The sequence below is a fragment of the Nannospalax galili genome, unplaced genomic scaffold, assembly GCF_000622305.1.
Source record: "Nannospalax galili isolate Female #2095 unplaced genomic scaffold, S.galili_v1.0 scaffold1463, whole genome shotgun sequence".
NCBI classification, from domain to species: domain Eukaryota; kingdom Metazoa; phylum Chordata; class Mammalia; order Rodentia; family Spalacidae; genus Nannospalax; species Nannospalax galili.
Genome location: NW_008349596.1, coordinates 1,258,544 through 1,272,606, shown reverse-complemented (window position 1 = coordinate 1,272,606; position 14,063 = coordinate 1,258,544). Strand labels below are relative to the sequence as shown.

The 14,063-nt window shown below is 39.7% G+C and overlaps 1 protein-coding gene across 4 annotated transcripts in view; it reads left to right on the top strand.

Annotated features, from left to right (window-relative positions):
* The window catches only part of Lyst (lysosomal trafficking regulator), a 200,316-nt gene that overhangs the window by 49,711 nt on the left and 136,542 nt on the right, over positions 1–14,063 (top strand). For all 4 annotated transcript variants that reach the window (XM_008847035.3, XM_029570379.1, XM_029570378.1 and 1 more), the window contains exons 3-4: positions 7,640–7,730; positions 9,908–11,987. In XM_008847035.3, coding sequence (XP_008845257.1) covers positions 7,640–7,730; positions 9,908–11,987 — 2,171 coding nt within the window. The remainder of the gene's footprint in view (positions 1–7,639; positions 7,731–9,907; positions 11,988–14,063) is intronic.

Genomic DNA, 14,063 nt, shown 5'->3' with positions numbered 1-14,063 from the left:
AGAGCAGTCAGTGCTCTTAACTGCTGAGCCATCTCTCCAGCCCCAATTTTTGCTATTTTAATACAATATATTTTTATCATATTTATATCCCCTCCCCTATCTGCACCTCCCCTTACTACTTCCTGCCCAATTTAGTGAACTCTATTTCATATATATATATTAAAGCCTGTAGGGTTTAGTTTGTGTCCCCAAATGTCTTTCAGGGTGGGTCCATCCACTGAAACCTGGTTAACCTACTAAGAATCATGTCCTCGAAAGAGGCTGACTCTCCCCGTCCCAACAGTCATAGATTACCAATAGATCCTCAGGTGGGGTGGGGTTTCTTACCCACTTCCTCATGTCCATGCTGGGATTTTATCTGGTTGAGCTTGAGTGGAACTCGTGCATGCTGTCAGCATGGCTATGAGTTCATGAGTCAGTGACCAACTGCCTGGAAACTCTTTCCTGTGTACATCCACCACCTTTGGCTCTTAGATGTTTCTGACCCTAAAGCTTTCTTTTTTAAAAGACATTTGTCCAGCCTAAAAAGTAACTGTTCCTTGATTTCAGTCTTAGGACCAATATCAACTAGATGGGTGTTTTAGTCACTTAATTCTTCCAGATCTTACTATCTTTATAAGTAACATAAAGACATCAGGTTGGGACTTACATGTTATGACAAAAATTGGTTTCCTGAAATGTTTCATAGTAATGATTTCTTCTTTGTTCTGTATCATGTTTGTAAATATCTAGTTAAATAATTGGTAGAAAATTGCAAGACCCATTGCTAACACTGTGTATCAAAATTGAACTAATATACGTAACCATGTAGTATAGAATACTTTTAATTTTTTAGTGATATATAATTTCTATTCTTATTCAAACACTGTAGATGTTTTATAAAGTTATTTTACTGAATATGCCATAAAGTTTTAATGAAGGAGGTTATACACTTATAAATAAAATTTAATTTAACCATGGCATAGATTTTTTTTATCTTCCACTATTTTCTTCATAAGAGTCCTTTATTCTTTCTACTTTTTTTAATATTTTACTTACTACTTTTTTATTTGTATGTGTATATTGCCTGCATACAGGTTAAGTGTACCCATGTCATGCAATGCCCGCAGAGGACAGAAGAGACTGTCGGATCCCCTGGAACTGGAGTTATGGACAGTTGTTAGCTGCCATGTGGGTGCTGGGATTTGAACCTGAGTCTTCTGCAAGAACAGTCAGTGTTCTTAACTGCTGCGCTATCTCTCCAGCCCCGTCTACATTTTTTATGATCACTTTTGTATGTGGTATTGCTTAACTGGCATATCTGTAGTATAATAGAAAAGCATCAGAGTGTGACTTCACAGTCCACTCACAGGCTTACTCAGCAGACCATGAAGAGCCTGTATGCACCAGCACCTCAGCTACCTGCAAAGATGAAGGAACAGAGGCCATCTGTACTAACTTTTTTTTAACGTTTGAAAAAAAAGTGGACAGATAAATTATATCAGCCGTGTGAAAGCATCTGGGGAGTCTAGAGAGACATTAGAAAATGCTTCTTAGAGATACTGGCATCTCTGCTTAGGGAGTCATACTGTCAAGGGGAAGAAAGCACAAGAGCAAAGGACCTACAGGTGCAAAGATTTCCAGGGCCTGAGAAGGAACACTGGATGCAGTACAAGTGATTCTGTGAATTGGAGGTACAGCCAGAGCTCAGTTAGAATCACCTCTTTTTTTTCCTTGTGGTCAGCTGGGCTTACATTTGAATTTTCAGTCTACTACCTTAGTGACTGAGGGCTGCTAGACAGGGCTATTGACTAGGCTGCCTCAGTTCTCATTCACATGTCTTCCATCCTGCAGAAGGCTGTATTCAGCTTCTTTACAATGATGGATGGTGGATGCATTCTAAGAGGGTGATGGAAAAGCTATATGAAGCCACATGGCCACTTTGGTTGCATTCTGTTCATCAAAGCAAGTCACATGGCCTACTCAGCTCTAAGCTCTTGTCTTACCCCTCCCCCAGTATTTGTTAATAGTACAACTCTTTGAAATGTAGGTTTCCTCTATACTCCTAAAGTCACATTTATAATTGTTTTTGAGGCAGACTTCTTTCTACTGTAAACATGTAAAGCTTGTGTGGAAGACCTCTTAAAATCCCCTAAGATTTTTGTAGTATTTTTGTCTAGCTGACAGGGTCCACTGGATGCCACCTGAAGTCCATCTGGTGCTGTAAAAAGAATGTTACAGACATTTAGTAACCATGCTGAAGGAGTGGAGAGAGAATAGGAACTGACCAGGTGAACTGTTGCCTGCAGGGCCAAATTTTGCAGTCATTGACCTATTTTAATACAGCCCACAGCTAAGAATAGTTTTTGCATTTATAAAGTCTTACTAAAAGAAACAGAAAATGTGTGACAGAGACCATATATGATGTACAAAGCCTAAAATATTTACTCTATGGCCCTTTACCAAAGAGTTAAAAAAAGTTGCAGTTCCTGGTCTAATTCAAGAAAAACTATATAATGTCTGGCATTGGTCCCAAAAACAGTCTATAAATATCTTGAGACGTTAAACATCTGACAAGGCTGAGAATGCAGCTTGGTGGCAGAGCTCCTGCTGATCACGTACAAGACCTTTGGTGGCCCGGCTCCACTTACACCCCAACTTCACAAAGTTCACTTTTCCTTGACAAAAGTTCTAAAAACAATTTAAGAAATAGAGGGATTCATTTATATACAAAGAGTAGTAAGAACCAATAATATTTTTAGTAGGGTGCTCAACATAGGGTCAGTACAAGCATAGTTTTTTATTGCTGTTTTAAAGAAATATGGTAGTGATGGCTCAGTGGTCAAGAGCACATGGCAAACAACTATCTAACTCCAGCTCCAAGGGATCCAGTGCCCTCTTCTGGCCTCCATGAGCATTGCATGCATGTGGTACACTTACATACCTGCAGGCAAAACACGTGTACATAAAATAAATCAGTTATTTTATTTTTACTTTTTTTTTTGGTCTTTTTGAGACAGGGTCTTCCTGTAGCTCCAGCTGGCCTGGCACTTGCTGTGTAGACCAGTCTGGCCTTGAACTCACAGAGATCTGCCTGTCTCTGCCTGCCAAGTGCTGGTATTAAAGGCATGTGCCACCACGCCCAGCAAAATAAATCAGCTATTTTAAAGAAATGCAGAAGTTATGTGAAATTTAACAGTATAGTGACAGCTCTTCTGTGTGTGGTGACACATGCCTGTAGTGTGGAGGCCATGTAGAAGGATCACTGTGAGTTCAAGGCCATCCTGGGCTGCATAGGGAGACCCTGTCTCAAACACGCAAACAAAAAAGTAACAACAGATAAATGGGGAAATAAAAAATACTGTTTGAAAGTTAAACGCATAGACATATAAAAAAATCCAGAAAACTTTTTAGCAAAGCTATAAAATATAAGATAAACTTGTTATTTTTTTTTCTTTAGCTATGTATATAGCTATCTATATAACTAGGAAAGGAAAAAGATTATATAGTCCTAATGAAGAAACTCTGTGTCTGTGCATGTGTGTGTGTGTGTGTGTGTGTGTGTGTGTGTGTGTGTAATACACATATATTAGAATAAAATTCCAAGAGAAGAAACAAATAATAGCAATTTAACGTTATTAATACATTATGTTCTTATGTCTGAAAAATTAAACTTAATTAGTATCTCAAGATTCTGATTTAATGTAATACCAATTAATAACTCCAGCAGCTTTGTATTACTCTCTGGATACAATCCATGTTCCTTGATACATCATCCATTTCATGTCAAGGACTCCATTGATCCCTGCCTGCCTGCCTTTGAGCCTCCTAGATGTCTGTCTGGGCTGGGATCACAGCCTTTCCCTGACTTAACCTGCCCTTTCTCTCCCTCCTGCTGTTCCTGGATGGCTGGGATAGGGCATCTAGTCGAAATTCAAGCATGGTAGAGTTATGCCTGGCATTTGGCAAGTACTTTAAACATGTTTCTTGAACTGAATTGAAAAAGTGCTACCTTAGTAAGAATGATTTTACTGGTTATTGTGGCTATGGAAAATGTTTAAAGGCATGACCCAGCCTTTTTTTGTCTCAGAAGATAAAAGTATAAGTATTAAGTAAGGAAAAGTATGATATTGACACATTTCTGCAAGTTAGACAATCTAGAAATTGTCATGAAATGGATCTGTGTATGACCTGTGTTGCCTGATGTGGTATATGTGGATCCGCATGAGAGGACACCCCTGTCCCTAGGCACTGTGACTACTATGTGTACTTAGGATCTTGGAAGATAGAACTAGGGCTTGGTTTTAAGTAGCAGCAAGTTTCCAGCATGCCTGCAAATAAAAGAAAATTTTATTAAAGATTTCAAAGGAGAGAATTACATGTGAAGCTTCTCTGGAGACCAGAAAGGATAAATAAATGTGGGAATATGTGATACTTTAAAAAATAATAGATCCAGGACCAGTGAAATGACTCAGTGGGTAAAGGTGCTTGCTGCAGAAACCTGGTGACCTGGTTTTAACTCCCAGAACCCATGTAAAGTAAGGAGTGAACCACGTCTTCCACACAGACACTGTAGCATGCTCCCTCATATCACACACAGGCACAGATACACACACACACACTTTTAAATAGATTCTCTCTCTCTCTCTCTCTCTCTCTCTCTCTCTCTCTCTCTCTCAAATAGATCCAGAGAATTAGAGACACCTGCCTCAATGATGAGTTGTATTGGAAATGATGGTAGTTGAGTATAAATGAATTGCTGCCTCAAGCTGTAATGGGTCTCCCCTCCCTCACCTGGACTGCTGCTGTTTCAGAAGAGCTGGGTCTAAACCCAAAGATCTTCTCTTAACCACCATCTCATCCCTTCCAAGGGCTTATGGTTTCCAAGAACTAGTCTGTGTAGTGAAATGGGATAGTTGGCATGACATCCTGAGGGAGAGTGCAGTTGTCTTGGGATGGTGGGGCTAGAGGAGCCCCACAGAACAGACACTGCTAGGGTGGGGCCTTGCGTATGAGAAGGAGAGATGTTTCAGACCATGTGGAGCAGCAGGCTGGAGTCAGGAACACCTGTTCACACCAGTGATAGTTTTCCTGTGTACTGCTGTGGAGCCAGAGCTCACTTTAGGACAGAGTGTCTGCAGAGCTTCTTTACACATCTTGAAGGTTTCTACAGGATCCCTTAGAATGTCGTGAGGTCATCCACTGAAGGTCTCAGATTAGGAGGACTGTGTGGAATGATGGGCTAAAAAATGATTTACTTCACTTAAGACAGGATACCTTTCCCCACACCTTTGACTCTTCTTCATTCAGCCTGTTGTAACTGGAACTCACACTCTTAATCATTCCATTATTGCTTTATTAAAGCTCTGATTTTAAAGGTCACCAGGCACCTTTTAGTTGCTAAAGACTTTTCAGCCAGCATCTTCCACAGTTCAAAATCAACAGGTTGGGGCTGGAGACATGGTTCAGAAATTAAGAGCTCTTGTTGCTCTTGCAGATGACCTGGGTTTGATTCCCAGTACCCACATGTTGGTTCATAGCTGTCTGTAACCCCAGTTCTAGAGGATCCAATGCCCTCTTCTGCCTTCTGTGGGCACCAGACATATACATGGTGCCCATACATATGTGCATGCAAAGCATTCACACACAGAAAGAATATAAATACATATTTAAGAACAGCAAACCAGCTTTCATCCTATGGAATGTCCTTTCTTGCTTGCACTGCTCTCTTCCTTGATTTCTCTGGTACCACTTGTCTTTGTAGGAGTCTGTTTCTCAGTTTGCCCTGGGCCTCCTTCCATGTGGCTCACTCTTTCTTTCTAAACGTTCTCTGAGCTCCGTTGTCATTAGTTCTCTCATCATTCTGTCTGCTCTCTCTGGGAAACCTCAGGCCCTAGGCATCCACCCTGGTAAATCACATCTTTTAGTCACCTTATTTTCTTAAGTTCCAGATCTGCGTGTTGTCTGTCTGCTAAAAGCTATCTCTATTGAACATCCCACCAGCATCTCTGACTTTATAGGTCTAAAAAATGAATCTACGCTAGGCGTGGTGGCACACACCTCTAGTCCCAACACTTGGGAGACAGAGGCAGGCGGATCTCTGTGAGTTCAAGGCCAACCTAGTCTACATAGCAAGTTCCAGGCCAGCTGAGGCTACAGGGAGACCCTGTCTCAAAAAAAGACAGAAAAAAAAAAAAACTTGATGAGTGAGGTGGTTCAGCAGGTAAAGATACTTTCTGCGAAGCCTAACAACACACAATAAACAAATAAATAATAAACAAATAAATAATAAATGAATAAATGTAATTTAGATTTTTTTAACAGTCAATCCTTCATCTTTACCCTGACCTTCGTACTGCTCCACAAGATTTCCTGTCTTGGTGAAAATATTCTCAGCCACCAAGTTGTCTAAACCAGAAATACATGAGGAGTCTTTTTTATTTTATTTTTATTATTTTTTTCTTTTTGAGACAGGGTCTCCCTGTAGCCCCAGCTGGCCTGGATTTCATATGTAGACCAGACTGGCCTTGAACTCACAGAGATCCACCTGCCTCTGCCTCCCGAGTGCTGGGATTAAAGGCGTGCACCACCACGCCACCCCCTCGCCCCCACCCCAGCTGAGGAGTCTTTTTAGATTAGTTTTTCCTCCTCCTCTGTGCCTCATAGAAAATGAACTATGAGCCATTTCAGTTCTACTGTACAGGTTTTCACAAGTCTCCATAACTTTGTTGCCTGAGTTACTTTAGTCATCATCTCTTATTGGACCATAGTGACCCTGCTGCTTATACTGGCTATTCCCATTTACCCTAATTTTGCCCAGCAAACATGATTGTATCACCATGACCTCCTCTCCAAGATTGGTGTGAGAAGGAATAACACCTAACCAACTGCTCATTGAGTCCTGACCCCTCATGTCCCAGAAGTTCTAGGTGTCGCTCTCTGGTTGCAGCCCTACTTCAACACATCTGTTAGTGCTGATTGCTCTTTTCTCTGGACTCCTAAACTAAATATCACCTCTGTACTGGGGAATTTTCTGATAGATGCCTTCTGTTGTTCTGTTTGTGTGCATGTATTTTATGACCAAATGAAGGGACCTTTTCCAGCTTGGACCACTTACTTCAGAAAGGTAAGATAGCAGGTCCTGTGGGTACAGTGTGCAGTCAGTGAGTATACCGAATCACCTTCACTGATAAATCCACATATATTTTATTTGTTAGTAGTGTCACCTCTTTTGAAAATTGTTTTCTGAGTTTTAAATTTAGCTGCATGAAAACTGACATTTTTCTAGTAACCTTGTTATTAATTTGCTAATTTGTAGGCCTTAACTTTTCATTTCTACTTAACAAGTCTTGTTTTTTCCTAGGTGAGGAATTCTTGCAATGTGCGTGGTGGCAAATAACAGCTGTTTTTGGAAATGTTATCGAGAATGTGCTAAATACCATCACATACTCTTACATTCTTTTGTCATTGGAAAGACTTATAAATTGAAAAGTATCACAGTTTGAATTGGACTTAAGATAGGTTAATTTGACCCTTAGTCTCTTAAATGCGGCTTTTCCTTCCAAAGGAAAAAGAGTCTTGTAGTTCAGTTGAACACAGAGTTAAGAACTAAATGTCTTGGGCACTTAGAACTTGAACCACTCTCTTGTTTCTGACACAGGCCCTGACATGCAGAGAAGAACTCCTGACTCTTCTCCTGTCGCTTCTTCCGCTGGTGTGGAAGATACCTGTCCAGGAAAAGCAGGCAGCAGGTATGGCCCCTTCCCCTGCTCACTCGTATTATCCACAGGGGAAAAAGTCCCATTGAGAAGCTACTTCTGCTGAATAGTTAATGCAGCTTCAAATTCAGATTCAGAGCCATCTATGTTATGGTGATTTATTGTATACTTAGTATGAAATTCATTAGGTAAGTGCATTTTGATTTCTTCTAGTAATATAAAAAACTATGGTGTTTCTTAGCACAAATGACAGTTGGAAAATATATGAAGAAATAGACCATTTACTAAAGGAGTAAACTTAGGCATAAACCACAACATTAGAAAAATGGACAGTGAAGAGTTTGAAAAAAGGTATTACTTTTTGGTTGTTAGCCTTTAACAGCTGCACCATCTTAATGTCAATTGCATTAAAAATGAATTTTTCTGTATGAAACTGCATTTTAATAATGAAATGGAGATCTTTTTTAAAGGTTAAAACCTCATTTAATTTTATGTCTTATAGGGTTTATACTGAGTACAATATTATATAACTGTAATAATTCAACTGTAAACCTAAAAATTTATAGCCAGTTTTGAAAGAGATGCATCTTAGCTCAGAAAATTGTTATTGAATATGTCAATGCTGTTGTAATGAAATGCTTCTTCTAAGTATGTGGTTATTAAATAAATAATTTTTAAAAAAGGAATTACAGTTCTTTTGCTGTAACACTGCTTTCTATTATCAGTGCTCTAAAATGGCTTTTGCAATATTTGTTTTAGTTTAATTTTCTTAATTTTTCCTTTGAAGGATAAATTTGAAGTACATATTTTGTTTCAAGATGATGACACTTGAGGTCAATGGGTATTTTTATTTTCTGACTTTGAGAAATATGTATGTATAAATATATGAAACTTTTAAGTACTTCCGTGGAAAGATGAACAGGTTTTCCCTTGGACCATTTCTGGAGTTGTTTAAGAATCTCTTCAGTTAAAGAAGAAAGAGTACATGAAGTTTATCAGAAAAAAGTGATGGGGAAATATGGCAGGAATTGGAGGAGAGGGAATGGGCATGGATTTGATCAAAACACCTTATATGCTTATATGCCTGTATGAAATTCTCAATAAATTATTTATTTAAAAAAAGAATCTCTTCAGTTAAAAAATAATCCTCCTGTATTGTATTCTAATGCTTTGTTTGTATTTTTATTGCATATCTCATTATAGAACTCTTCTAAGGAAGATATTTAAGATTTTATAATATTATTTGCCTGCTTATTTATTGATTCAGTAACTGCTGCTACAGTTTTCTAAATTTGTAGAATTAAAAAATTGTTAGCCACTTAGGAAATCTGCTCGGCACCTTTTAGGGAAGTAGTCCTCCTTGCTAATATCTTATGCTGGGTGGAATTGGCCTTTAACTTCTGCTCTTGTCTGCTTTGTTTCCCTCTCTTAAAGAAGGCACAAACTTGCCAGGCATGGTGGCACACGCCTTTAATCCCAGCACTCGGGAGGCAGAGGCAGGCAAGATCTCTGAAAATTCAAGGCCATTCAGGACTACATAGTGAGTTCAGGCCAGCTGGGGCTACAGGGAGACCCTGACTCAAAAGCACAAACTTTCATTAACAGATTTGTTATTTATTCCCTGTAAATCACAACTCTTTCTCATATGGATCATATCACATATTACTGCAAAGAGAAAGATAAACTTAGCTAGTTTCTCACTGGTTGTTGACTGCTGTCTCAAGCTCTGGGGATATGAGGCCCTAGAGAAGTGCTTGAATGAAGAAGTTATTTAACCTCAGTCTTAATGATACTGGCCATATACTGTATGATTTCGAATTCATTTTAGGACATATTAAAATTCTGAAAAGCTACAAACTAACCTGTATCTTCGTTATGTTACTATTAGAGGTTTGTAAAGTGGTGTGCACAGCAGCTAGATAATCCAGTCTGGTATTTTGAAATTAAAATGCAGTGCACAGGTTCAGGTCAGGTCTGCTTTCCTAGTTCTGTTCTTTACTGTTTCAAAATAAATGTGTATCCTTTGAGCTGATGCCACCTGCTGCTGAGATTGAGGAAGACATGTGGGAGGACGTATTTAAGGACATGACTAGGGAGAGCAATCTTGCAGCAGAATTGTACCAGGCCAGACTCATAATATGGGGGTAAGAGTCATCACAAATTGCGTTTGACAGATATTGGCGTATTCTAAGCCTTTTTCATTTCTTTAGATTTTAGTGGGCCATTGTCATCTGATATAATCCTGACCAAAGAAAAGAACCCAAGCTTGCAAAGATCTACTCAGGGAAAATTATATTTAGAAGGAAGTACTCCATCTGGTCATGTTTCTGCAAAAGTCAACCTTTATCAAAAAAGCAGACGACAGCGTAAAAGTACCCATCGCTATTCTGTAAGAGATGCAAGAAAGACACAGCTCTCCACCTCTGACTCAGAAGGCAACTCAGACGAGAAAAGCATAGTGGTGAGTAAGCACAGGAGGTCCCATGTGCTGCCACACCTTGCAACACAGTCTCCTAAGGAAGACCACCCTCTAGCTAAACTCGACCCCTCTGCAACCAAAGAACAGGCCCTTCCCAACATCATGGCTTTGGAAAACTCGAGAGAGATCATTCCGAGACAGGATTCAAACAGTGACATTTTAAGTGAGCCAGCAGCCTTGTCTATTCTCAGTAACATGAGTAATTCTCCCTTTGACTTGTGTCATGTCCTATTATCTTTATTGGAAAAAGTTTGCAAATTTGACATTGTTTTGAATCATAATTCTTCCCTTGCAGCCAGTGTAGTGCCTACACTGACTGAATTCCTAGCCAGCTTTGGGGACTGCTGTAACCAGAGGGACAGTGTGGCAAACCAAGTGGTTTCTACAGGTTGGACTGAAGAGCCGGTGGCTTTGGTTCAGAGGATGCTCTTTCGAACTGTGCTGCATCTTATGTCAGTAGATGTTAGCACTACAGAGGCAATGCCAGAAAGTCTTAGAAAAAATTTGACTGAATTACTTAGGGCAGCTTTAAAAATTAGAGCTTGCTTGGAAAAGCAGCCTGACCCTTTCGCACCAAGACAAAAGAAAACCCTACAGGAGGTCCAGGAGAGCTTTGTGTTTTCCAAGTTTCGTCATAGAGCCCTTCTCCTCCCTGAGCTTCTGGAAGGAGTGCTACAGCTCCTGATCTGTTGTCTTCAAAGTGCAGCTTCAAATCCCTTCTACTTCAGTCAAGCCATGGATTTGGTTCAAGAATTCATCCAGCACCAAGGATTCAATCTGTTTGAAACAGCAGTTCTCCAGATGGAATGGCTGGTGTCAAGAGACGGCGTTCCTCCTGAGGCCACAGAGCATTTGAAAGGCCTGATAAATAGTATAATGAAAATTATGAGCACTGTCAAAAAAGTGAAATCAGAGCAACTTCATCACTCCATGTGTACGAGGAAAAGGCACAGGCGCTGTGAGTATTCACACTTTATGCATCACCACCGAGATCTCTCAGGTCTTCTGGTTTCGGCTTTTAAAAACCAGCTTTCCGGAAACCCTTTTGAAGAGACTGTGGATGGAGGTGTGCAGTACCCCGAGCGGTGCTGTTGCATTGCAGTGTGTGCTCACCAGTGCTTGCGCTTGCTGCAGCAGGCTTCCCTGAGTAACACCTGTGTCCAGATCCTATCAGGTGTTCACAGTGTTGGAATCTGTTGCTGTATGGATCCCAAGTCTGTGATTGTCCCTTTGCTCCATGCTTTTAAATTGCCAGTACTGAGAAATTTCCAGCAGCACATACTGAATGTCCTTAGCAAACTTCTTTTGGATCAGTTAGGAGGAGCAGAGATACCACAGAGAATCAGAAAAGCTGCTTGCAATGTCTGCACGGTGGACTCTGACCAACTGGCCAAGTTAGAAGAGGCACTGCAGGGCATGTCATGTGATGCTGGCTCTGCCTCGGGCTTGCCCAGTCCTTCTTACCGATTTCGGGGGATCCTTCCCAGCAGTGGGTCTGAAGACTTGTTGTGGAAATGGGATGCGTTAGAGGCTTATCAGAACTTTGTCTTTCAAGAAGATAGATTATATAACATACAGATCGCAAATCACATTTGCAATTTAATCCAGAAAGGCAACGTAGTTGTTCAGTGGAAGTTGTATAATTACATTTTTAATCCTGTGCTTCACAGAGGAGTTGAATTAGTGCATCATTGTCAACACCTAAGCATTCCTTCAGCTCAGACTCACAAGTGTAGCCAACCAAAACAGTGTTTGCCTCAGGACGTGCTTCAGATTTATTTAAAGACCTTGCCTAACCTGCTTAAATCCAGGTTTGTATGTGTGCCTATGTTTTCCAGTTGAACATTGAACATGTGATAAATTGTATGTGCATTTGAATTCTAACCCTAATGACTCCTGGGCTTCATCCATGGTGTAAATCATATTTACTGTATTATTTTCTAGAATTGGTTAGTTTGTCAACAAAGAAAGCTCCCATCGTATCATGTTTCATTCCTTTTATTTATTGACTTTGAGAGTAGTAATAGAGAAGAGGCTAGAGCCATTGGTTTTTACTTTCTCAGTGGAAAAAAGGTAAAATTCTTGCCTTTTCTTAATATATAAAAAGTGTATACTTTAGCCAGGTGTGGTGTTGCATGCCTTTAGTCCCAGCACTTGGGAGGCAGAGGCAGGTGGATCTCTGTGAGTTCAAGGCCAGCCTGGTCTACATAGTGAGTTCCAGGCCAGCTGGGGCTATAGGGAAACTCTGTCTCAAAAAGACTGACTGACTGACTGACTGACTGACTGACTGACTGACTGACTGACTGACTGAATGACTGAATGACTGACTGAATGACTGACTGAATGAATGAATAAATAAGTAAATAATTAAATAAATAATGAAATGGGGGTTTGTCTTTTTGAGACAGGGTCTCCCTGTAGCCCCAGCTGGCCTGGAACTCATTATGTAGACCAGGCTGGCCTCAAACTCACAGGGATTCTCATCTTGGACTAAAGGTGTATGCCACCATACCTGGCTCGATTACTTGTTTTAAAACTTATTTTATTTATTTTATGTGTATGAATACATTGCCTGCATGTTGGTAGGTGTACCCATGTCATGCAATAGAAGAGGGTGTCAAATCCCCTGGAACTGGAACTACAGATGGTTGTTATCCTCCATGTGGGTGCTGGGAATCAAACTTGAGTCTTCTGGAAGAGCAGCCAGTGCTCTTAGCTGCTGAGTCATCTCTCCAGTCCCAATATTTTAAAAGAAAAAGAAGTTATCTTTCAAAGTATTAGATAACATCATGAAGCTATTATTAGCGAAATCTCAAATTAAATGCTAACCTTCCATGTCATGTTTCCTTTCATGTGGAGATTCAAGAGCTCTAAAACTATTAGAGCACTTTTTAAAACTAGAGATAATAGAACTGTGTCATTGGCACATAGAAGTTAATTGATTTTGAGGTTTTGGATCTGCCAATTAAAATAATTTTAATTTCAAATGAGATATTAAAGCCATGGCATAATTTCATTAACATGATTGTCATAAACAAACCCCGAAATTTCAGTAATTTCCAGATGACGTATCAATTTCCTTTGCTATAGCATATGTATTTGGTTTGAGAGCCCCATCATTCCAAATGCAAGAGTCTCTTTTACCACCTCTATCCCTCCTGCCTTATTTAGTATTCTAAAGAACACCAATAAAGCAAAACTCTAAATTTAGGATTGGAAAGTCAACTACAACTCCCAATTATCTAGGAGTCCCCCAGCTCCCCATATCAAAATAACCGCTCTCCTGAAAACGAGGTTCGTTTTCTTGGCATCCCATTTGCTCTTGATTGCTAATCCAGCTATTTCCAGTAGCAGGGAAATGCAAACTGTGCTGTCAGGAACATGTATCAAGCAGGCAGATCATTCTGTCAGAGTGTCTTCCTTACAACAGAACTTCATGTTCATTTTAGGAGATAACAGTTTTCCCAAGTGGTTGTACTGCTTTACATTTTTACTGCTAGTGTCTGAGAATCCGAATTGTGCCATTACCCCTTCAACAATGCAGTGTAGTGTTGACTTTAAAAGCTTTATTTGACTAAATGTGTTATGACATCGTACTGTAGGTTTCATTTGTATTTCTCTGATGATAATGAGATTAATTTTTTCCCTTTATTGATCTTTTTGATGTTTCTGTGAAGTAGCTATTCAAATCTCTTGATTATCTAGGATTTCTCCCTTTCTCTCATAGGTTGCATAGACATAAATTTTTTTTGACCTCGTTCTGTAGGGTTTATTTTTATTTTTTTTGTTATTATGAGATTAATTTTTTTCCCTTTATTGATCTTTTTTATGTTTCTGTGAAGTAGCTATTCAAATCTCTTGATTAGGATTTCTCCCTTTCTCTCATA